The sequence below is a fragment of the Podarcis melisellensis genome, assembly GCF_964234715.1.
Source record: "Podarcis melisellensis genome assembly, chromosome: 14".
Classification (NCBI taxonomy): Eukaryota; Metazoa; Chordata; class Lepidosauria; order Squamata; family Lacertidae; genus Podarcis; species Podarcis melisellensis.
In genome coordinates this window covers 5,963,982-5,988,457 of record NC_138546.1, presented here as the reverse complement: position 1 = coordinate 5,988,457, position 24,476 = coordinate 5,963,982, and the positions used below count along the sequence as shown (strand labels likewise).

General features: G+C 46.5%; 1 protein-coding gene and 1 long non-coding RNA gene across 6 annotated transcripts in view; both read left to right on the top strand.

Moving 5' to 3' along the window:
- Positions 1-23,901, top strand: part of TOM1L2 (target of myb1 like 2 membrane trafficking protein) — a 52,028-nt gene extending 28,127 nt beyond the window's left edge. The window contains exons 13-17 of one of the 5 annotated variants that reach the window (XR_014163046.1): positions 4,344-4,409; positions 11,352-11,411; positions 15,078-15,114; positions 17,319-21,673; positions 21,717-23,901. Coding sequence is in view for 4 of the 5 variants with exons in the window: in XM_081889217.1 (XP_081745343.1) it covers positions 4,344-4,409; positions 11,352-11,411; positions 15,078-15,114; positions 17,319-17,473 (318 nt within the window). In the remaining variant the exon portion in view is untranslated. Of the gene's footprint in view, positions 1-4,343; positions 4,410-11,351; positions 11,412-15,077; positions 15,115-17,318 lie in introns of all 5 variants that reach the window. The other 4 variants (XM_081889217.1, XM_081889219.1, XM_081889218.1 and 1 more) reach the window with 4 other exon arrangements.
- Positions 15,122-16,616, top strand: LOC309357328. Its single transcript, XR_014163095.1, has 2 exons — positions 15,122-16,145; positions 16,178-16,616. It is a non-coding gene; the product is annotated as an uncharacterized lncRNA (long non-coding RNA).
- Positions 23,902-24,476: the final 575 nt, after the last annotated feature.

The window sequence follows — 24,476 nt, the reverse complement described above, 5'->3', positions numbered from 1 at the left end:
GTATCTAGCCTGACATTTATCTAGAAGGTTGCCTGTTTCCCCCCAGTTACGTGTGTTAGCAGCACACCAAGCGCTGACTCAGAAAGCAAGCCTAACTCTTAGATTCTCTGACTTTGTATGGATAAATATAAATTAGAACTTGTGGTCGGTGCAGGCAACTTTCTAAAACCTCCTTTCCAGTGATCTGAACTGGGAGCATGAATGGTCTTCCCTGAAGACAACCCTCTATTTTTCATTTTGGTCGGGGCAGTGATTCTCTCCCCATTCACCTCTCTGGATGAGGAATTCCGATCTCTCTGTGGATTCCATCCCATTTGCCTTCCCATCCTTTGGGTGGCAACATTTGTCCTTTGAACTCACCTTCTCATCTTTAGTGTTCTGTCCTCTTGGGGGCGCGAGAGAGCACATACATTGCAGCAGCATTCGACCTGGCCTTCTCCAGGGGTTTCCTTGCACTCTGGGTGCGGGGTGGGGGCATGGCCTTCCTGGAGGGGCCCTGAAGTCTGAGTGTGTGTAGGAGAGGGAAGAGCTGTGGGGCATGATGATAAATGGAGGGAAGCTGCTACGGAAAAATAGAGGTGAGACTGGCAGAAACTGGACTTCTCACCACCAATTTCACCACCTCGCCACAGTAACAGGGGGTCCTATCCATAGCTGTCAACCTACAGATTTGAAAATAAGGGACCAGCAGCCTCGAAAATAAGGAATCAGCAGCCAAAATAAGGGATTTTCAGAGCACAGGTATGTTCGACTTCTGAGCCCCTCCGAGCCAAAGGCAGAAAAGCCCAGCCAGCAGCCAAATGAAGCCTCAAGCGGTGGTTCCCATAGCGCAGCAACCCGGCAAAGGGGATGCAGCAAGGAAAACCACTGTCCCCTCTCCGCTGGGAAGCGCTGAGCAAAGGCGAGTCCCCAGGCAACTCTGCCAATTTGATTGGCACAAGGCATGCAAGCTCCACCCCCCCAGTCATTCTTAGACTCCTTATTGGGTGAGCAACACAGCCAAGCAACACAGTTGGAGCCTCCCTCCTCCCTGGCCGGCAGGGAGGGAGGGAGAGGAGCTGCTTCCTTTGAAACCCGGGAAATTTAAGGGACATCATCAATAAGGGACAGCAGTGGGACACAGCACTGGGATAAGGGACTTTCCCGCCAAATAAGGGATGGTTGACAGCTGTGGTCCTATGGGAAGGATCCCAAGAGGAAAGAGAGGAAGGTGAAGAACATCTCACAGGATGCTCAAGATGTATTTTCTCACTTCTGCCCACCCCAGGCCCATTTGTCACCAACTGCTCTGTGCCAAGGATCTTGATACTAAGTGGCCTGGGATTCCCACTCCCTCCTTAAGCAAATAAAATAAATGTTATATGTAGATGATGATACTTTAGGGGTTTTTTCCAATTATTTTTATTAATTTTCCAAATTATTACAAATAACCAAATCACTTTAGGGATTTTTATTTAGATAAATAACCTATAAGAATACAATGTATAGATATGAATATCACTACTAGCATACATATAGAAATAATAAGCATAATACTTTTTTCAGAGATTGTTCCATTTATATTTCCTCCAGTATCATAAAAGGTTTTCCTGCATCTTGGATTCTCACACTCCAGTAAAATATGTTTTCAGGTTTTGTTTTTGAATCAGCTTAACGTTTCTTGCAGGCGACCTTGGAAGGATATGTATCCTGAAAGGCAGGGTATAAATTATCCTATCGAATCAATGAATGAATAGTAGACAGGTGGAGTCTGGAAGCATTTCTGACTGGCGTAGGCAAAGCATATTCTAGAATGTAGTAGTCAGTGTTCTTCAACCTTTTATTTTTATTTGTACACCACCCGGGGAACAAGCAGTTTATAAATTTCTGGAAGCAGTGAAAGGCTGGCTGGGAGCCAAAACTAGGCTGAATCCTGATAAGACAGAGATGATGGGCAATTCCTGTGTCTGTGAATTAGGTGTACAAACTGTTTTGGGAGGGGTTGCACTGCCCTTGGTGGAATAGGTTCGTACTCTGGGAGTGCTTCTGGATTCTGATTTGTCACTGACTTGCCAGGTGGCTTCTGGTGTACTTAAGCTCAGCTTATGCTGGTCACCAGCTATGGCCATTCTCAGACCAGGATAGCCTGGCTCCAGTTGCCCATGCTCTAGTGACATCCTGCTTAGACTGCTGCAATGCTCTATTTGTGTGGCTTCCCTTGAAGACAGTCTGGAGGTTGCAGCTAGTGCAGAATGTGGCTGCCAGGTTGGTAAGAGGGGCAGCCTGATGTGCCCATGTGTCACCAGTCCCGACAGCTCTGCGCTAAATGCTGGTGGATTACCAAGCCCAATTCAAGGTGGCAAGTACCTAAATGAGCAACTCCCCCAGTTTCAGCCATCTCGAGCCTTGTGATCATCAGGGGGAGGCCCCTGTTGCTGGTGCCACCTCTGTCACTGACCTGTGAACAAGGCCTTCTCAGTGGCAGTTCCCCGTTTCTGGAATGCCTTCCCTAGCGAGGTGTTTCTGTTTCTACCCTTATTGACTTTCAGGAAAGATTTAAAAACCTTCCTGCTTACCCAGCAAATTTGGTGGTTGAAATATACTGGCTATGGCAACCTCGAAATCAGCTACTGATGGTTTATGGTGATTTAGATGGTTTATGAATTGTTTTTAAGCATTTTGTTTCTCCTTTAATTCGAATTGCATTGCCATAACGCTTCGATGTCGGGCTCCTTTGGGAGGAAAGACAGGCTAGAAATGTAATAAATAATAATTCTGAGAAATCTCACACCTTGCAGCTGGATGAGCATCCTTCTCTATTAACCTGCGCTCCTGTTTGATTCATGCTTCGGATCCCTGGGCTGCTTGTCTTTCCCCCATCAGTGTAGCTGTTATCAGCCTACAGTGTTGTCAGTTCAAAGGGCTCCTCTGAGTTAACCCAACAGGGTCAAAGTGTGCAAAGACGTTCATGTTTTCAGACTTCACCCTCCTGCCAAGATGTCCTCTGGCCCTTTTGCTCTCCAGTGTGTTCTCCAAGTGTTGGTGAACTGTAGCTCATTGTCAAAACAAAATAAAAAAAATTCCTTCCAGTAGCACCTTAGAGACCAACTAAGTTTGTTATTGGTATGAGCTTTCGTGTGCATGCACATTTTCTGTCATCAGTGGTTAGTTGAAATATTCAGGGGGATCCCTAACAGATGAGAGAAAATGCATTTCACAAGAATAATTGAAGCCGGTGCAAGGAGTTTACATTGCCTGTTGGTTTGGATAGGGATGCAAGGAGAAACTGCTTCCTGACTTTTCTAGAAATTACCACACGCAGAGTCATTTAAAACATGTATGCTGACTTGTTCATTAACTGGCAGGCCTGTGGAGTGTGGAGGCCTAAAATGATTTTCTTCTGGCATGTTGTTTTTAAATCCTTGCATACAGGATTACAGCCTAAATGTCCCATTGAACTTAGTGGGACTTACTCCTGAGGAGCCATTCATAAGGATTGCACTGTTAAAACCTTAAGCTGCCTGGGTTCTGGTTAAGGCAGTGCACAGCACCTTACTGTACCTCCCTGAACAAGCTTGATCTCATGAGATTTTAGAAGCTAAGCAGAGTCATACATTAGTAATTGGTGGGGAGATCTTAGAACAGCAGTGGCTAACCCTACCTTACTGCTTTTATATTGTAAGTCGCGGTGAGGGCGTGACTCCAGGCTAAAAGGCATGAATTTAGTAATATTAATGTATCTTCATATAATGACGACGGCAAGTAGTGTTTACCTGACCAGAAACTCATTTATTTGTCTGAAAAGAGTGTTTGCCTTGGACAGAGGGTCCCAGGTGGGTAACTCAGGCAGCCACAAGCTGCCACTTCCTGGGGCAGTGTGCACCCGAGGGAGAAAAAGCCCTCGATAATTCTCCGGAACTCTCAGTTCACAGTAGTTTGCTGGCCAGAAAACTGAGATTGTCACTTGGAGGAGGATGAGACTTCCTTGCAAATCAAACACACACACACACACACACACACACACACACACACACACACACACACTTTGCCAGCTTGTATGCCTTCACCTATCAGAAAGCAAGGTGTGTTTCAGAAATGATCTACCTTTCCTTCCAAGAAATTTTCCGCTTCAAGACCTGAAAGTTGGCTTGGGTTGTTTCTTTTTTGTTTTTACTTGCCACAGGTGAGTAATAATTTACAGACCTGGGATGGGTGAAGTGGTAGCTGAAGCCTGGAGGTCATGGGCTCATCTTTAGGAAATGTTGTAATCTCTCCATCTCGCTGTTGCTTTGCCGTCTCCCTGTGTCCCCCCCACCCCAGCACCCCTTTTGACTTTTTAATGGGAATTTCTGTTCTCAACACAGAGGAGAGGTAAAAGTGGCAGTTCAGACATGGAGCCCATAGACAAGTGGCTAATGACGCAAGGAATGGTGAGGAGGATTTCGCCAGTCGAGTGACGCCCCACCCCCTTGTTGTCCTCACCCCCATCTCCTCCTCTAAATAGCATAACCATCCTCTGTTTACCTGTCACTCATCCTGTTGAAAGAATGCAAATTGGACAGTGCAAGGAGGTGGGTCCCCACCTGTGAAGGGGTGGGGAAGTGGGACCACTGGCCAAGTTTAGGAGACCTGGGATAGATATTTTTCGACAGGGATGCGTGGCAGCAAAGAAACATGTATATTACCATGTTTGTTTCTAAAACTCACATGGACCTCTCCAGTTCCTTTCACTGTCCCAATTTAAAAAAGAGAGAAATATATATGTGCAGTATCCACATTTCCTCCAAAACACAAGTTCTGCTCTTTAAAATGGGGAGGGTTTGTGTTCGTTTTGCAAAAAATAAAATAAGTTTAATAGCCTGCCCCTGCAGCACTAAGCAGTATGACCAGAAGCTCAGATCATATTACGGTACACTGTTCAACGCTTCCCTGAATTTTCTCTCAGCAAGAGCTCTGGAGCAGCGGAAACAGATAGAGTGCATTGTTTTGCAAGAGGCTTCCAAGTGGGTTTCCTGCAAAACAGGGGAGTGTATCTGCTGGACTAAATATGGCTGAACATAAATGCAAATCTGTTGTTGGGGCATCCTCTTATTATTTTTTAAATTTATTTTTAATTTATTAGATTTATATGCTACCCTTTATCCGAAGATCTCAGGGTGGTTCCCAAGATAAAAACACAAGATAAAATCACAAATAAATAGTTAAAACAACAAAACAATAGCCCCCCCCAAAAAAAACCATTTAAAAGTCTGTAGAATATCAATCACCCAAAGGCCTCATTGAAGAGCAGAGAGCAGACCTTCTGTGCTGTGCTGCATCTGGGAACTGATGGCAGTGGCGTAGCGTGGGTTGTCAGCACCCAGAGCAAGGCAAGTAATTTGCACCCCCTAACTCGTGGATTTTAGCAGGGGGCAGAGAGCTGCGAGTGCGAGCGCGCCCCCCCAGATGTTGCGCCCGGTGCGGCCGCCCCCCCTGCCCCTCCATGCTACGCCACTGACTGATGGTTGAGCCATTTCCTCAACCCCCAGGGAATCTTGGGAACTGTAGTTGTCCGAGGAGGACTTTAGAGCCCTGAGCCGCAGCACCCTTGCTGCACTACAATTCCCAGAGTTCTTGGGCTGTGATGGGGTGGAGCTATGACAGTCAAAGTCTTATATAGCCGTTCTAGTGTAGATATACCCCTTGGGTGATTTTTCTCTTGGTGAAAGCATATTACTAGCTATGGCTAAATGTAGTCTTTCAGCAGAATGCCTTACGTCCATGGGGACTTGGAATATACTTCCATAATCCCCCTTAGCTCCTTGGAAAACATGGTATCCTGGGAGCAAAGTATCCAAGCAGGGTGACAGTTTAATATAGTGAAGACCACATTGGTGCCACAATGGGAGCCAAGCAGGAAAAGCTTTGAAGGACCTTACACCCTCGCTTATGTTTAATGTGCCCTGAACTGAGGAGTAAGAAGCAAAGGGTGCCAAGCTGTAACTCTAGAGTGCGGGGAGGGTGTTTAGACTACAGCTCCCATCAGTCCCAAGCAGCGTAGCGAGTGGTCAGAGATTTGATATCCTCCAACATCTAGAGAGCCATGGGTTCTTCATCTCTGCTTTAGGGTTCCCTTTCCTTAGACTTGCAACTCAGCTGCCTTGCAAGAGATAAAACGTGGGGCTGAGTAGGGTTGAGGGCAGGGGAGTGCACCCAACTGAGAGGCAAAACAGAGTATCACAGTGTTCCAGAAGCTTCTGCTGCCTCCCCAAGGAGAGGAGAACAATCACTGTTGGTGAACAACTTAGGAATGAGGGGAGAAACTAGATTCAGTTAGCATTTAAAGGCAAAGCCTAATTTATACTTTTCGAAACAAATGCACAAAGCAAAATGCAGCCGTCCTTCCAAATTTGCACTTTGCACAACGCAGTTCTCCCGCCAGGTAATGTGTTCAAAAATGCAGCTACTGTGGTAAAGTGTCCATAAAAAATGGATGTATTTGTCATAATAACATGAAAAAAACTGCATTATATTAGGCAACAGTGCTTTGCAAAAAAAAAAAAAAAGTGAGCGTAGGAGATGTTTGCACAAACAAGCCGGTGAATTCCAGTGAGGGAATTGCAAACTGATGTGGTAATGTGGAGAACTGAACTTAAGATCTTAAAGATGATAAACTGAGTGAAACCAAAATTGACAAATTCAGCCATTCAAAGAGGGTATGTGCAACCCTCTGTATCCTGATGCCTCTGGGATAGCTCAGTCGGTAGAGCATGAGACTCTTAAACTGAGGGTTGCGGGTTCAAGCTCCACATTGGGCCAAAGATTCCTGCATTGCAGGCTGTGGTCCTTCCAATTCTAGGATTTGATTCTCTTCCATTCTCAAAAGGCGACAGCACCTACCTTTTCCTGTCCAGGCAGATGGGTGGGTGCGTGGGAAGATGCCGAAGAAGGAAGCAGAGAGCAATTCCATACCTCATTCCTTCTCTTACAAACATCAGGTGTGTTTAGGGAGTCTGTTTTCCCCTATTGTCACTCATCCTACAATTTGGTTCTGCTTGGGTGCTGTTCCCAAGGGTCAGAGAAGCCCAGAGTATGTTTTTCTCGCTTTCTCTGCTGCCATTTAAAATTGATAGGGGGGAGTACAAAACTCTTCCTCCTGCCCTGCCCATATTTGCTGCTGGCTTGTGTTTGTTCACTTTGGGAAAAAGGATACTGCAGCCTTTGTGTCGGCCATAACAACTGTAGGGGACTGGTTTATTCCCCCTTACAGGGCATTTTAACCTTGTTTGTTTTTAATACGGATGTATTTGGCATCCCTTTAGAATCTAACTAATCCGTAACCCAGTTTTCTGTCTGAATTAGCGGTAGCTCTTAACCGTGTCCATTAATAGAGTACGTAACAGAACTGACAAACTGCAGGAGTTACAAGTGGCCTAGTACAGATGGTTCTACTCAGGTATGGCATGGTTTTCTACTGAAGTAAAGCAAAAAAGTTTTTATTTTAATGCTGTCTTCTGTCAGTGTTGCCTGAAAGGGGCTAGAGGACCAGAGGGACGCTGAATATTCTCTCTTGGACCAGAAACTTTGCTCAAAATACCCTCTTCTAAAGTCAGACTTCGCCAAAGAAATTAAAAAGAATGCATTCCCCTCACCTTTGTAAACTTCAGTTTTTGGTGCCATTTCATTCCACCAAACTATACTAGAATTCACATCCCTGGTTTTATCCCATATGGTGGTTCATTATAGACCTCATCGCAAACCAGATGTTGGGAAGCTTAAGCATAGTTTGCTGTGAGATCTGAACTGGCACACCATGGCTTGCACTTGGCCATGGAGCTGGAATCCAAAACCATTGCGTCAGCAACAGCTTGGCATGATGTCTGAATTGGCAAGCCATGGTTACAACCAGCAAATATCTGATACTGCATCTTGACCCTGTTCTGCAACCCCAGATCTGCACAGGACAATAGCATTATTAATGTGGTGGGAGTGCCCTTGCCACATTTTGTTCGGGACAAATTGTTCCCTTTCCAGGGTTGAGCTTGGAGAAAAGCCAGTCCTGTGAGTTTGCAATGCAAGCCAACTCTGCACAGCACTGAGTAGCTGGCAGCCGTGGTGTCTCATACCCACCTCCCTATATCTGGACCAGGTTTGGAATTCCTTTAAAGTAGTTGTCGATTAAAATGACAGTGAATGAGTGTTTTTTAAAAAACCAAAACTTTAGAGGGAATGATACAACCTGTTGGAAGGATGAGGAGAGTGTCAGGCTTGTAACCAAATCAGTACGCTATGTATGCATGTTATTTATATTGTGCAAGCTGGTAGAACCTGGGCTTGCAATCTCTTTTTCTCCTACTTACTCCCACTTGGCTACTTTTTGCACAGCCTTAAGGTGAGGCTGGCACTGTCTTATGAGCTGTTGCTTGCTGGCCCAATGTAGGTCAATATCAGCATATCAGTGCAATGCTTTCTAGAACTTCCCTCTTCAGGTCATGCCAGTTCTTAGAGCCAAATGAGGATGCTGCTTTTGAAGTGCATCAGGAAAAGCTGGATCCTGCAACCTGGATGAATTGTGCAAACAGACAAAATTGGCTTTGGGTACTTGCCATATTTCATGTAGTTCTGCTGCTGCTGCTGCTGGTGGTCACACTAGCAGCTGGATCACACTGCTGGATCACACCAATAACCCGTCTAGTCCTGCATCCTGCTCTTACAGATGCCTCTGGCAAGCACATCAGCAGGACCTGAGCACATCAGTGCTCTCCCCACTTGTGATTCCCACCTAGCAAATGGCTTTCAGAGGCATCCTACCTCTGACAGTTGAGGCAAACCATAGCCATAGCCCTGTCCTCCTTTTCCAAAGCCATCTTAAGTTAGCAGCCTTTGCTACATCTTACAGAAGCAAATTCCACCAGGCAGAGCACATCTCCACTCCCAAGCCCAGGAAATTTCACCAGACACACCTGGGCTCTATGGTACCGTCTCTTTTTTCTCAAGGACCAGAAGCTTGCATGCTTTACTTTTTAAATGGCCACGGTTCTACTCCGAAGTGGTGGAATTCACAGAGCCCTGTTTCATGGTTCTCTTAAAGAGAAGTGTTGGGTTGCATGATGAAACATCACATGCTCGGCTACTGCATATTTTGAAACTAAAGTGCCTTTCAAGTGTTACAGTGAAGAGGATGGCTAATCTGCAGTGGAAACGCAGGAAACCTTTGGCCCTTAAATGTTTGGGAGTTATCCATCATCTCCTCTGGGGTTCATAATTTATTCTTCATTGGGTCCATGTTGAAGCTGACAGCTTATCCAGTCTGACTCTGGTGATCTCAAGCAGCTGTTTTCAAAGCTGTGGGGTTTTTTTGGGATCCCCATTATTCCTAAAGACCAACTTTTCCAATTTTCCCTGCAATGTTCAGCCACAAGAGAGTTTTGAGTAGATTTTGGTGAATACTTATGAGGTCCTACAGGGTGACCAGGACACTCCAGAGGCCTGGGCACTGTTCTGTTTGAGCTGCCTATACACCCTGGAACATAGGACCCAAAAATCCTTTGTAGCCCACGGAAGTTCTGTGAGAGAAATGCAGAGGTTTCTTGTCTGCATAGAACATGGACTTCACCAGTCTAGCTCAGCATTGTTTACTGTGAGTGGCAGTGACTCTCAGGGTCTCAAGCAGGGAGCATTCTCAGCCCTACTGGAGATGCAAGGATTGAACCTATTTTCTCTGCCACAGAGTTATAACCTTTTCCGTGGAAAAGGTGCAAAGTGGAAGTTCCACTTGTCTAAAAGAACCCCTTTGGATATATTTTTAAAAATCTGATATTGTCCTCTATGGATTTACTCAATTCACATGATATTATTAGCATTACTATTAGGCAGCTTATATGTCAAACTGGTTTCTAAGTGGTTTATTCCTCTCCAAAACAGAGCTGGGGGAAATCCCAGCTGCCCAATGTCTAATGGCAGCCCCAGTGAGAAAATGGCAGTGTGCTCTCCTCCATTGCAGGTCAGGGATAGCACCGGGAAGTGAGATACTGGTGTCTGCAGTCCTACCCATGTTGACTCAGATGTAAGCCCCATTGAATTCGACGGGCTTACTTCCAGGTCATTTGGTGTGGGATTGCAGCCTGAATCATCCCTCTGGGACATTTGCAAACATGGACACAATGACTAGCAGAGGTACCCCCATAGCTTTCAGTTCTAGTTTTCCATCCTAGTGCAATATAGCACTAGGAGCCTTTGCTTATGCAGAAAAATACTACTTCAGCAATATGAAGACCACAAAAACACTTGGGCCCATAGTTGAGTTTAGTAGCATCAAATATAAAAAAATCCAACTAAGGGACAGTGTTAAGTAAAGGCTCAGCTGAGCTAAGAAATGTTGGTGGATTCCTCCATCTATTTTAGCTCCTCACCTCACGCCTGCTTCTCCTATTCCCCCACTGGGATTCATAAGGGATTCCAATAATTCCTGTCTCTATAAGGCTTGAATATTGGACCTAATGCATTTCAAAAGCTGGGGGGGGGGGGGAGTCCTATTGCTATTCTTGTCTCTTCTCTCCCCACCCTATGCCCCTTCCTCAGCTGGTCCATCTTGCCAATGAAGACCCAGGCATTCATTCCTAAAAAGATCTATCCATTATTATCCCCGATTTGGAAATTTTGGAAGGCCTGCAAATTTGCCATTTCCCCTCTTATCCCAGCCTTTTAAACAAAGCACATTTCTATCAAGATACTAGCCCACCTGTAACCAGCAGAAGCTCTCTGGGGCTTCAGGCAGGAGTCTTTCCTAGCCCTGCCTGGAAATGCTGGGAACTGAACCTGCAACCTTCTGCATGCAAGGCAAATTCTCAGCAACCAGCGGAGGCTTAGTTCTGCCGCCTCCTTCCATGCACGGAGGAAGGAGTGTGCACACCTCATCCCCGTAATGCTAAGCCACGTTTTCATGTTGCTTCTGAACCAGACCCAAGCCTTGCACCTGCAGATCAGACTCCCCCTGTCATTGGTGCAAGTTTTGGATTTCACATCCTATCCAGCCGTATCTAATATTCCAGCCTTAAGAGAACCAGGTCCTTCAAACTCAGAGCCATGCTGGCCCTTCCCCTCAGATACACAGCCAGACCCCGGCCATTTCACTCATCGCAACCTTTTTTGTTTGCCGAAATGTTTTCTTGCTTTGCTCGTTGCTTTATTTGTGGTGTTGTTGTTGTTGTTGTATTGCAATTCTTCACAGCAGTGATACATCTCACACAGCATATGTTTTTTTTTCTCCAACCCCCAACCTTCTTTTTTTCCTTTCCTCTTTCCTTCTCATTCTGTGGCCATGATTGTGGATGTGTGGTGTCCTTGTTTTATTTTTTGCCTGCCTCGCTCTATCTCTTTGCTGCACTCCCTAGATTCCCGTCACACAGTCCTCTGTCATGGATGACATTGAGGAATGGCTCGGTACCGACGTGGTAAGACTCTCTTCTTTTGTTTTGCTACTTTTTAAAAATTTCCTTTGATATGTTTCTGCATAAGAGGCTGCGCACATCACTCCTCTCAGTGGGAAAAAGCAACGCTGTCTGTGAGCAGCTGTGGCCATATTAGCGCTGAGGGATTCTATTCCGCAGCCCATCCAAGCGCCCCTATTTTCCAGGGACAGTCCCGGGTTTACAGAAGCCGACCTGGTTTCTGATTTGATCCCGGAATGTCCCGCTTTCCCTTAGGACATCCCTATTTTCATCAGAGAAATGTTGGAGCGCATGCAATTATGTGACCCCCGAGCCAAGGAGATAAGTAACTATGCAGCCTTTAGAAAGACATCTGAAGGCAGCCCTGTATAGGGTTTTTTAAAAAAATGTTTCAAGAGAAGAAGAGTTTGGATTTGATATCCCGCTTTATCACTACCCGAAGGAGTCTCAATGCGGCTAACATTCTCCTTTCCCTTCCTCCTCCACAACAAACACTCTGTGAGGTGAGTGGGGCTGAGAGACGTCAGAGAAGTGTAACTGGCCCAAGGTCACCCAGCAGCTGCATGTGGAATGGGAAAGCAGGCAGAGGGGGAGGACATGGAATGGAGTGTTCTGGAAAAGGGCATGGCTGACTGGCTGGCTGGCTTGCATTCTGAACAGGAGCGCTCCAGCTTGCGATGTTTTGTTCCCAATCCTGCAGGGAACTGCAGGTGCATATTTACACATGAACACTCCATCCAATAATAATAATAATAATAATAATAATAATAATAATAATAATAATAATACCGCCCAATAAACCCGCCCATCTGGCTGGGCCTCCCCAGTCACTCTGGGCGGCCTCCAACAAAATATTAAAATACAGTAATGCATAAAACATTAAAAGCTTCCCTAAACAGGGCTGCCTTCAGATGCCTTCTAAAAGTCTGGTAGTTGTTGTTCTCTTTGACATCTGGTAGGAGGGCGTACCACAGGGTGGGTGCCACTACAAAGAAGGCCCTCTGCCTGGTTCCCTGTCACTTGGCTTCTCACAGTGAGGGAACCACCAGAAGGTCCTTGGAGCTGGACCTCAGTGTCCGGGTAGAACGATGGGGGTGGAGACTCTCCTTCAGATATATTAGAATCTTATTTCCACTTGATTCTGCAATGTAAGTTGACCAGACCATCCCCATGAATGAAACGGTAGAAGGGACTGCATCTCTAAAGGTGAAGAGCCATGAGCATCAATAGCCTCCTCTGTGCTGGGGTGGAGGGGGGAAAGGAAGATCCCAAAAGCAGCCAAAATAACCACCTTATAAGGAGCAAGCCTATCACAACAGGGAGAGGGCTAGGCTGCAGCCTTTCTCTGTGGTGTGCTAGTTTCTACTTGAGGTTTTGTTTTGTTTCTCTTTGAGGGGCATTCAGCAATCATGTTTCTTTGCCTGACATGCTGTGCAGTCCATTCTGCTGCATACATAGGCCAGGTCCAAGAGATGCGGCGTGAGGCCATAGGCTGAGGTAGGAGAGGAAAGTCAGAGGTGTGTGCTGGGATCATATTTATTCATCCCTCAAGTAAGTAAAGTAGCCCAAAATCAGGGAGGGGAGGGATTTTAACAGCCCTCTTTCAAACGTACTAGTTTACCTAATGAGAACTCTCTATTTCTCGCTCATGCACCCCCCCTCAAGTGGTACATCCCAGAATCTGCCCTGCCCACCTGTTTAATTCGTAGAATGGCTCTCTAATTTGAGTGTGTGTTTGGTGGGTGGTATATCTGCATATGGAGACTGATTTTGAAAAATAAACAGAGCAAAATGTGGTCCCTCCCAGATGTTTTGGGCTACAACTACCTTCAGCCCCAGCTACCGTGGCCAATAGTCAGGGATGGTGGGAGTTGTCACCCAGAACATCTAGAGGGCAAAGCAACGGCTTTCTGTGTGTGTTTTTTAAATTTATTTGTAATATTTTATTAAGGCTTTTTGCCATTGAATGGTTACTATTAGCAGGGGTTGCTCTGAATATAGAGTTCTGAGCTGACCAAAGAAAGGCAGGGAGGTGCGCCCGAGTTTTTGCACGTGGGCCGAAATGCTGGAGCTGGAGGTGGGACTGCCCTGGCTGCTGCTGAGACGCCACCAGGCAGTAGGTCCACTGTGCTCTTGATCCAAATGATCATGCAGGGCCGGCCCTACGGTGAGACAGAGTGAGGCAGCTGCATCAGCTGCCCTGTTCACTTCTAGGCTAGCCTGCTGCCCTCAAGTGCCATGGAAGACACTATTCTTTCATCCGCACTGGAGTAAGATTCAACTGCCAGCCCTAGTGGCTTCTGTATGTTCCTTGTGGGAGGGCACCATCCTGTCCCTCAGCTCCGGCAGCAAAATGTCTTGAGCCAGCCCTCAAGATGTAGCTTTCCTGTTTGGATGTTCAAAGCCTCGGGAATCTCCAAGCTGAGGGAGGAGAAAGTTTGGGACAGCAGTAGTTGGGAGAACGCCACATGGGCGAGGGGAAATTAAAAGAGGAACCAGGGATTCATAAGCCACATTAAGCCGAGGTGTGGACAGACCCTATGATACCTCCCTCTCCCCCTCACCCAAATACCTGGAACAGTCTCCTTTGGGGTAGCGGAATGCAGCAAATGAAGATGCAGCTTTTAAAAATAAATGAGAAGAACTTAATTGTTTTTTAAATCCCTTCTATACCGCTTTTCGTTTATAAAGCAGTTCACAATCTTTACATGAAAACAAATCAATAAATAACAACAATTAAGCCATCCAAATAGTCATTACACATAATTACAGCAAATACAGTAGCTGTATAAAACAACAACAAATAAAGCAAAATCCTCAGTGTCAGCAGTCAGGAGATTCCAGGGCAAACATCAAGGTCTTCAGCTGTCTGCAAAAGCATCCCATCACTGAGGATTGCCTAATCTACATAGGAAGCTTGTTCTAGAAAATGGGAAAAGCAAACTTTAGTAGACCACGGTATGATCAGGAGGGCTCTCCCTGCAGATCGCATGCCTGATAAATGCAAAAGAGGACAGAAGACCTATGGCTGCTCCAGCCTTTGATTTTGCTTGTGAAACTGCTTGCCGTTTTGTGCATGAAGGTTTTCAACCCACTGCTCAGGGACGCAATGTGGATTCTGTTCCAACTTTTTACATCCAATCATTTTTCCTATAATTGATTTTTATTCCAGACCTCGGGCTGGGGTGGCGGTGGGTTGGGGAGTCACTTTTCCAGCAAACGTTTCTTAGCGACTTCTTGGCTTGCCCGTGTGACAAAGAACTTGCTTGCATTCCTGTAGTAGTCCATCCATGCCCCCATTTTAGCGGAGGTGTAAGAAAAATGGTTATTTGGGGCCCCTGTTTTGATGTGACCCTGACTTGAGTTGGAAAAGGCCTGTTCTCCTCCTCCTCTGACGGAAAGGACAAGATAGTGGAGACAGCCACTGCCTGTGGCACAATTGTACTTGTTCCTTTCAGAGAAGGACTATTGGTTGGTCTAGTTTTAAGGTGTGTACATCACACTAGCTGTGTATATTACATTAACTGACTTTAATGGTGCACCTGGTTATTTTGATTGCTCCGTTCCAGTGCTGGAAGCACCTTAGAGGTATGAGCTATGCAGGGACTTTCTGAGCATGTGCTGATATTTCTTTTCTCTTCCCTGCCCCCACTTTCATTCCAACTGCAGAAAGGAGACGAACTGGAAGAAGGAGTGACGAGTGAAGGTAAACAAGCAAGCATGGGACACACACACACACACACAAACTCAAGTAAAATTCTTGCAAGGCACAAAGCCACCTGCAGGACTCTGTGTGTTGTGATACCTTGGGAGTGCAGGGGAAAAGTTCAGAATGTGGCAGGCAGGATGGTCTTTAAAAGAACAAATACTTCTTAGTTGCTTTAAGAAACAGTGTATAACAGAATGAAAAATAAGCAATTTTTTAAAAAACAAATACAAAGTTGACATCCATGGCAGAGGTCGATTGATTCAGCTGTGAAAACTTGTCGGGACAAATATGTCTTAAATGGTTTCTGAAAAGTGCAGAGAGCGAACAGTTTCCTGTTCTCCAAAACAACGTGGGCATGTGAGATACCTGCATAGTTCCTTGCCGCTCCCTAAAAGTTATGCAAAATGGGAGACATTTAATACTTTCTGCAGTGTTCAGCTTTCTGCAGTATTCAACTTTGGGGGCAGATGGGGCTTGTCAGCCTGGGAAGGAAGCCTGTCTAGGAGAAGGAAAACTTTGATCCTACGCCTCCGCTGCCTTGCGGCTATACTCATTCGTGAGAAACCCCAAGAAAAAAAATCCATGCCTACTGCCTTGAAAGATATCTTCAGGAGAAGAAAAGGCTAAGGAGTAAACCCTACACAATTAGGGAGTGGAGTCCCTAAGGCAGTTGAATGGCATCTTGTATGCCTTCTTCCGTTAACTCCTGCAGCCAAATGTACTGCTCTGCTTTCCTTTGGACCACAACAGCAAGGCCAAGAGGACCACATCAGCAGCCCAGGCCACTGTGTCCTGGAGAGGTCACTTTGGTGCTGCTGACGCAGCAAAAACAACGCGGGAGCCAGCAGATACGAGTTACTGGTTTCTGCAGCCACAGCAGGCGCCGTGATTCTTCTGCAGTTTGACTTCACCCCCAGACGTGCACTTCATTGTCTCTTGAGACAGGTGGATGCCAACAAGTTGGGGGCAGAATTTTATTTGAGGCAGAGAACACACAGACTAGGATGCATAAGAGCGTACTGTTTTGTGTTTGTTTGTGTGCCCAAGCAGTTTTTCCTAGGAGCCATTATCAGGGCAATCATCCCTTGGAGTTCAATCAAACCCTTCTTGCAGAGAGCCAATGGGCTCTGACTTCTGACAAGGGAACAGTGGATCACACCCCACATTTTTTAGGTATCCTTGGCTACACTGGTGCCCTCCAGGTATTTTGGACTAGCAACTCCCTGTTGGAGTTCATAGTCCACATGCAGCTTGGCAAGTGAGCAATTAGTGTTTTGACTACAGGCTAGGGAGACAGAGCATGGGAGAAATTTGCCTGGAGTAACAGCTCGGTGATTGGCTGAGGTCTCTCATATAGGCAGCATGACCTATGCCATTGTTTGGCTAGTTAGGAGTATTCTGGAGTGCTTGGAGAGTGATGACGTTCGTGCCTGTATATAGTAACTTGTATATAGCTTGTGAGTTTGCTGCCGTATATAATAAACTACAAAATCAAGTTACTAGTCATAAGCTTTGTTGCTGATCGTCGTCCCGACTGAGCAGTCTCGATCATTGCCTAGGAAAAACTGCACTACTCTGCTAAGTTGTGCATCATTGAAGAAGTTCAGAGTTGAAGAGACTGGTCCTAGTAGCATGCGAAAGGACTTCAGAAAGTGCTCACAGGCTTTGGAGATTTAACACTCCCATCGTGCTGTGCTGTCTGGGACTGATGGAAGCTGTAGTGCAGAACATCTGGAGAGCACCAGGTTGGCCAGGGATGTTTTGGGGCGGCCTGAGGGCCACATCCCCTTCTGGGTGACAGCAGTGGTGTGCATGGGTAGCAGAGGTAAAAGTGGGTAGAGCAAAGAATGTGAAAGTTACCTTTTCCCAGTAGATTCATTTCATACATACATGCACACCCCATTCTATCCTCCATCCAGGCAAGCAGGAAGCATAATCAGAATTCAAGGAAACATGGCTGAGGCTTGGGAGGTCGGGGAGAGTCCTGACAGCCAGATAGAGATCCTTTGGCCCCCCAAGGCCTGAGGTTCTCCATTTCTGTTTTAGGGCCTCTGCCGCAGGAGGCCCTTTTTGCAAGGGGGGGGGGCAGTTTTGCAGAGCTGCATAGCCCCCGCAGCCATCCTCATGCCATAGCTTGTGTCAAAGTTCCTTTAGCCCTAAATTGCAACATAAACTCTTTATTATGTTTAAAAATCTTGCAGAGTTTGACAAATTCCTAGAGGAGCGCGCCAAAGCTGCTGAAAGGATCCCCAACCTGCCCTCGCCACCTCAGGAGGAGCCCACGCCACCGACGACGGCAAACCCCCCAAGCAAAAAGAAGCCGGAGCGCTCTGAAGATGCCCTCTTTGCCCTGTGACGCTCCTTCCTCGGCTCTTCTTCCTCGTGTGCGTGTGTGGAGGAAGGCAACCGCGCACTCCAGCGGCCTCCTCGTGCTCTCCAGCTAGCGACGAGCTCCCTTTGCCCCTCCTGGGTTCCATAGATGGCCTCTTGTACCTCTTGGAAGCGATCCAGCCTGAATAAGCTAACATTTCACAGAGTATTTACATCCAGCCTTGTCACTTCTGTGGCTGTCCTTGCCCACTTGCTAAGCTCCTTCTCTCTCGTACCCACCCAGCCACCCAGGTCAATACCAAGACCTTCTCTCTTTTTTAATAATAATAATAATAATAATGCATGAATTCTTTCTCATCTCACCTCCCCACATTCCCGGCAGATCCAGAACAGAGTTGTGCAGAGGGCAGTCTTGTCTTTTATTTAAGCCAAAACCTCCTTTCTCCCACAAGCCAGTCCAAAGTGCAACATGCTTGGTGCATCTCTGATAGCGGTGAAGTGTGTTTAGGTGCCTGTTTCTCAAGAACCGGCGTAGCCTTCCCATAGGTTGAACACAAAAGAAATTTATCGTCTTGCTCCAGTCCCAGAATTTGGCGCCATCCGTTGCCTGTTCCTCCTCCCCAGCTAGGTTGTGGATCTTTCTCGTGGGATGTTTGTTTGGCTTCCTGCCCTAAGGTGGTCAACTGCAGTGAGGATTGTGACCTGGCTCTGATAGTTAGGCCGTGTTTCTTAGCGTGTACACTGTCTCTACAAGGGAGAAGAAGCTCCCCGTGCCCCAAAAATGGGCAGTCTTTAAAGTAGTGTCCGTGTTTGCCAGGTGGGCTCCTGGCACACCCATACCAAAGGCCTTCTTTGCATGGGTGTATGTGAGACACACACACACACACACACGTGGAAAGGGGTTTAGAATAGATCCTCTGTCCTTGCCACAGAGCTTCAGAAAGGTGTCGTTGAGAATCCTGGGAGTATGATCCGGCCACAGCTGGGCTGCTGTGTGCATTGCAAGGAAGGTGCACCTTAAATTTTGAATGGGGAAGCTTCAATGAGTAGCAAGAGACAGTGTGGTGCATAGTCTGGAATGACGACCCTTGTTGGCACCTCGGCTGCTGTGTTCTAAGTGACGGCTTTCCCCGTCTTGTCTGCGTGCCCCTCTGCCTCCGCTAGCACCCCTGAAGTTGCTGTCAGGATTTCCAGGCTGTGCCAAATTCTCGACAGGGTACTTGTCTTTGGCTTCTCTGGCCTTCCAACAAATCCCCTGCCAAGTGGAGTTAGAGAAGGCAGAAGTGACCCTTTTAGTATAGGAGTTGATCTTGCTTTCTTTTGCTTTGCTGGTCCAGCATGACTGCCACTCCCTGGGCCTCCATACGACTGGTAACTTTGGGTGATGAACCTGTATGGGTGTTTTGCCTGGCAGAGAGAGGTGCTCTGAGATGGGAGCACCCCACGCAATCCACTGACAATTTGGTGTGTGGTTTCATCCTGTCCAAGGGTATAATCTAGGATCCATCCAGGAGGAAAGTAGCAACTGCCCCCTCCCTGGGAACACGTCATGTATTTGTGCAGCATTAAATCAAACCATGGGAGTTGCGTTCTGCTTTGTGGTGGAACTGTCTGTCATAATATGGTTCGACCTCCTGCCTTGCAGTTAGTTCTGCTGTTTTGATCCCAGGTCCTAGTCTTGATGTTTGACTTGGTCCACCCCCATGCAGCAGGGTAATGTGGTAGAGACCTATGGTAGCTGAGTGGGCTGCACCACTTCCTTGTTTTAAATATTCCATACAAATCAAAAGCCAGCGCAGCAGGCAAAGGAGTGAGCTGGAATCTTTTCTTGTTATAGTGTTAGGTCTCTATTTTGCTATGAAGGTTTACAAGGAGGAGTATTCAAAAAGCGCCCTCTAACAGCCGCAGTCTGAAAATGATATTGCCCCATTCTGCTGCCTCTTTACACCGTCCGCTCAGTGGACGTATGCTTTTAGAAGCTCATGCAACTGGAAGCCCTGTTTTGGACGTGGCTGTTTGATGCGTTGTCTGGCCCCATGTCCAGTCTGGTTGAATGGTGGTTTCTCCACCTGCCTGTGTGGATATTGTGGTACTACTCCCAAGCAAGAATGTTTGGCTAACCTGTGTGTGTGTGTTGCATGTTGACCTTCTGAGGCTGTGATCTGGCTTCCTGGCTACTTTAAGGAGGACCAGGTCTCTAGCACAGGGCACTGTCTCTAGCACGTAGAGTAGAAACCAGTTGTGTCCATTCCATTGCTTTGTAGTAGCTCAGCATTGGGGAACCTGTGACCCTCCAGATGTGACTGAACTGGAGCGCCCATTATCCCTGATCATTGACCGTGAGGGCTGGGGCTTATGGCCGTTGGATTCCCAGCAACAGCTTGAAGGACACAGGTTCCCCATCCCTGTTCCAGCAGCGTCAAGATCCCTTTAGAGGTGGATTTGTTGCAAGATACTATGCCAAGGAGGAGAAAAGCAGGCAGCCATTGCCAGCTGTTTTGGCAAAGCGGAGAAGAATCTCATCCGGTCTGGGCTTGGTGAGAAATGAAATGACTTATTAGTGTCAGAGAGATGCGGACATTTTTGCTTCCTCCCTGCCTAGATGCTCTCCAACAGGGGCAGTTCCTGCTGCAGGAGGAAGGTCCCTTGGCTCAAGAGCCCTAGGATCTTCCCGCGACGACCCAGCTCTTTCGCCCGCAGCTAGATGCCCTTGGAGCATGTGAACTTAGGTTTCTGGCTATGTCCTAGCACAGCCTTCCCACAACCTGGTGCCTTCCAGATGTTTTGGACTGCAGCTCCCAGAACATCTGGAGGGGCACCAGGTTGGTCTGCAACACTCACCAAACACCTGCCAGAGCTTTTTTGGGAGTTTCCCTAGCGTCTCATATCCCAATGACCTCCCATTGCTTCCTTGTGACGCCCAAACTGGGAAGTTGAAATTTAAATATATTTCATCCCTTTGTCCTTATTTCCACAGGCTTTTCTGCCCTCAGTTTTACTTCCTTGCTCTCCAACCATCTTCACCATTGCCGTATTCATAGGGGTGAAAAGAGAAGGGGCTGTCTATTGTATTAGAGGCCAAAAGTGAGGGAAAGCTCTTGACCCCAGGTGGCATAAATCCACGAGAATGTGGGACTATCCGTTTAAAAAATAAATCCCTTATCTGTGTTAGGAATCACTAAACGACACTAAATTATTGTTGGGATCCTTGCTCAAACACTAATGAGGCCCATCATTTAGGCTTCGGATATTTATTTTTGGCCTGATCCTGTAGGAAGTTTCTTGGCATCATCTCCACTGAAGTGAGCGGGAACTTGTACGAGAGAAAATCCCTGCTGGATCGGGACCTTAATTGTTACCTCCCTTCACTTGTTCCTTTTTTTTTTTAAAGAAACACATCTCCTACAGCATCTTTATTAACACCTCTGTGTTCTGAGGTGTCAGAACGAAGAAAACGAATTGTTTCCGTTTAAAATATATTCCATGTGTGAGGAGGTGCATAGCATGTTCCTTCTGTACCACCAACCCCGCCCCCCTTTTTAAAGTGTTATGTGTAGAATTCAAATCTGTATAAGCCTGGTGCAATAGCAAAACCTGTTACGAATTCTTAGGCTATGAAGAAATTGTTAAATAACCACATGTGTGCCGGGGAGAAGAAAGAACCTTTAAATTATAACAAAGCATCTTAGAAATGGAAAGTGACCATTTGGCCATTGTCCTGGCCATACAGCTGTGCTGTTGTCGCCATCCTGGTTCCTTCCAGATGTTTTGTACTGCAACTCCCACCACCCAGCTGAGTCTGATGGAAGTTTTAGTCCAAAACATCTGGAGCAAAGTTTCCAAAGACTGGCCTCCAGCATCTGTCTCTCTGTCCCCATCTGCATCATACATTTAAAGCCGTATTATATCACTTTAAACAGTCATGGCTTCCCTCAAAAAATCTGGGAAGTGTAGTTTGTCCAGGGTGCTGAGAGGAGGCGCCTATTCTTACAGAGCTATGATTCCCAGAGTTCCCTGGGAAGAAGGAAGGGTTGTTCAACCAAACTGGGAATTGCAGCTTTGTGAGGGGATCAGGGGTCTCATAACATCTCTCAGCACCCTTAACAAACCTCAGTTCCCAGGATTCTTCGGGGGAAACCATGACTGTTTAAAGTGGAACGGCTGTGCTTTAAACTAATAGTGTGGATGGGACCATAGCCTTTGAGGGAGACAGTGAAACCTTCCAGCTTCCTGGAAGAATGGGGAAAGAATGAAACGGGGGCAAGGAGGCTTCCAGCCATAGCAAGAAGGCCACCTTCTTTCCCATTCCCTAGTCAGAGACCTGCCTCCCTGGAGCATTTGCTACCAGCTTCCGTTGGCCCAGACCTCAGGCCTGCTGTCCACAGCCCGGAACTGGTTGTGCTAGCACAATGGCTCTCTGTAGATGCTGCATCTTGGTAATCTGGATAAGAAGATAGCTGTCCCGTTGGCATTACTGTTACAGCAGGAGAAGCAGGGCCTGGCCTTTTCCTGTCACTCCCCATCCCTGTCCTGTGAGGACAGGCAGAGGAGGAACAAGAGGGGTCCAGGGATGGAGAAGCACTTTTTCCTTTGTAGAAGAAGATTTCCGGGGTACTAGTTGGCTGCCAGCCCTTCCTCTGGGTCGTGGGTGGCAGATCAGTGAAGAAAGTGTCCCCAGCACAGGAGATGGGGATATTTTAAACCTTTTCATTGCACTTTCCCCCTGCACAGACAAAAGAACGCCAAAGCAGCATCAGCGCTCACTTCTGGCAGTCTAACGTGCATCAAACCTTTAGCATTTCCCAACCTGGTAACTTCCAGATGTTTCAAACTACATTGCCTCCAACCGGCTGGGGCTGATGAGAGTTGTCATCTAAAACTGGGGAAAGTCTGATTCAGTCCCTGTGAGGATCAAAGAGAGGCGAAAGCATCCCCTACTGGTACTTAGGGGACTTAAGGACAACTGGTGCAGGGCATGGGATCCCCCTGGTTAATGGCCTATTGACCCCACAAACTTTAAACCTTTGGCTCTGTTTTCACTGCCGTGTCTCCCGCCCAAATGATCTCTGTCTGCAAAGAGTTGAGATGCATTTAGCACAATTCATGGCACTCTCCCAACGCAACAGTTCCCAGGGCTCTTTTTTTTTTTTTTTTGGCAGGAGGGGGGTGCAGATCATAAACGATGGTTTTTGTAGTTTAAAGCGGTCTCAATCCAGTTTAAAATGTCTCGTGTGGATAGGTGAGCTTGCCACTAAACCACAACTCCCATCAACCTTGACCATTGGCCATGCTGGCTGAGGCTGTTGGGAGTCCCGGCAACGCCCGACGTTGCCACAGGTTCCCGATTCTTAAACAGAAGTGAGGAACTTGGGGTGTTTATTTGAGTCGCCTTTGCAGGCTTAGCCTGGAAAGCAAACTTAACATGGTCTCATGACCTTTCAGGAGAGCACAGAAGGTATGGAGGAAGTATGGACCCAATTCTTTGCTCAACCCTCTGGTGTTAAATGCTGACTTCAAAGTTAATAGCTGCAGCCATAGAAGCATCAACACAGGGCTGCCTTGGATGAATGGCAGCTGAAGGATAGCAGTCGAGAATTGGGCCCTTTTAATTATCCAGCATCTGGCGTGAGCACTTGGCCTCCTTTTAACCTCCACCCTGCTTTGATACCTACAGAAGCGCGGACCACACCTGAATTTGTGATCCCACAACACCCTTTTGTAATCTCACAGGAAGTGGCTTGCTTAGAAATTTCCAAATCTTCTGTACAGTCCTTTTGAACCTTAGGCATGCAGTGACTGAACCTGCTAACTATTTGGATTTTAAAACAAACAAAACACCAATCCTGGCCTTTTGTGGTCCTGGTTCCTCATATAACCCCACACTCTGTTTCCTGATCTTATTTCTCCATAGCAAGCAAATGCTTCTACAGAACATCCTTATTCCGTGGGGTTCCTCTGCCCTCCGAGAAAATTAGTATGAGCTCCCACCCCACACGTCTGCTAACTGTTGCAATAGCATCACCCCACCGTAACCTGTGTCATAGTGTCTTCATCTGTATATTTTTTAAAAAGCTCTAGGCGTGTCCAGATTAAAAGTGGATAATATTTATTTACTGAAAATATTTGTTTGTTTTGTTTGTTTGGGGGAGAAGGTTGGTTGGCAGGGAAAGGGAATTAATTGTTTTTTTAAAATGTAAAGACAGCTATGTAAAAATTAATTCTTTAAATGCCTTTAAAACTATCCTGGCTTCTCTCTCTCTCTCTCTCTCTCTTTCCTTTTTAGTGATGGTGTTCTTTGTGTGAGCGAAAACCTGCTAAACGGTTTTTGCATCAGGATGTATTAATTAACCTGCTGTCACTTAACTCTTGTCTGTCCGTCGGTCTCTGTACATTTTTTTTTCCTCCTTTCATTCTTGCATGTGAAATACTCCAATAAAATACCGTTAGTGCAAACCTGTACAGCGATAACGACTAGACGTGAATGTTGGCCGTGTGGTGATGGATTGAATGTATTGCCCAGTCGCATCTCAGGACTTCGTGGGTTTTAAGGCAGAAGGATCTCAAGCACCTAGAGCTTTGAGCAGGTATCTTTAACCTTTTCAGACCCAGGACCTGTTCAGGGAAGTTTTTAATGTATGATATTTTAGTGTTTTCTGGTTTCTATGGAAGCCGCCCAGAGTGGCTGGGGAAACCCAGCCAGATGGGCGGGGTACAAATAATAAATTATTATTATTATTATTAATTTAAACCCCAACATGCTTTGGGGGACCGAATTCTTAATCTCCTGCTGCATATTTGCATGGTGGCAGTGCTCCTGTTGCAACCTATTTTGGATCAGGCTGTGTGACCCACCAGTGGTTCTCAACCCACAAGTTGGAGACCATTGGCTTTGAACATAAAAAGGACCTCGATGGAACAGACCAAAGACTCATCTAGCTCGCTGTTCTTTTCTCCCATTGGTAAACCAGATGCTTATGGCAAGCTCCCCCCCACCCCATGATTGTATTCCTAAATACCAGCATTATTTA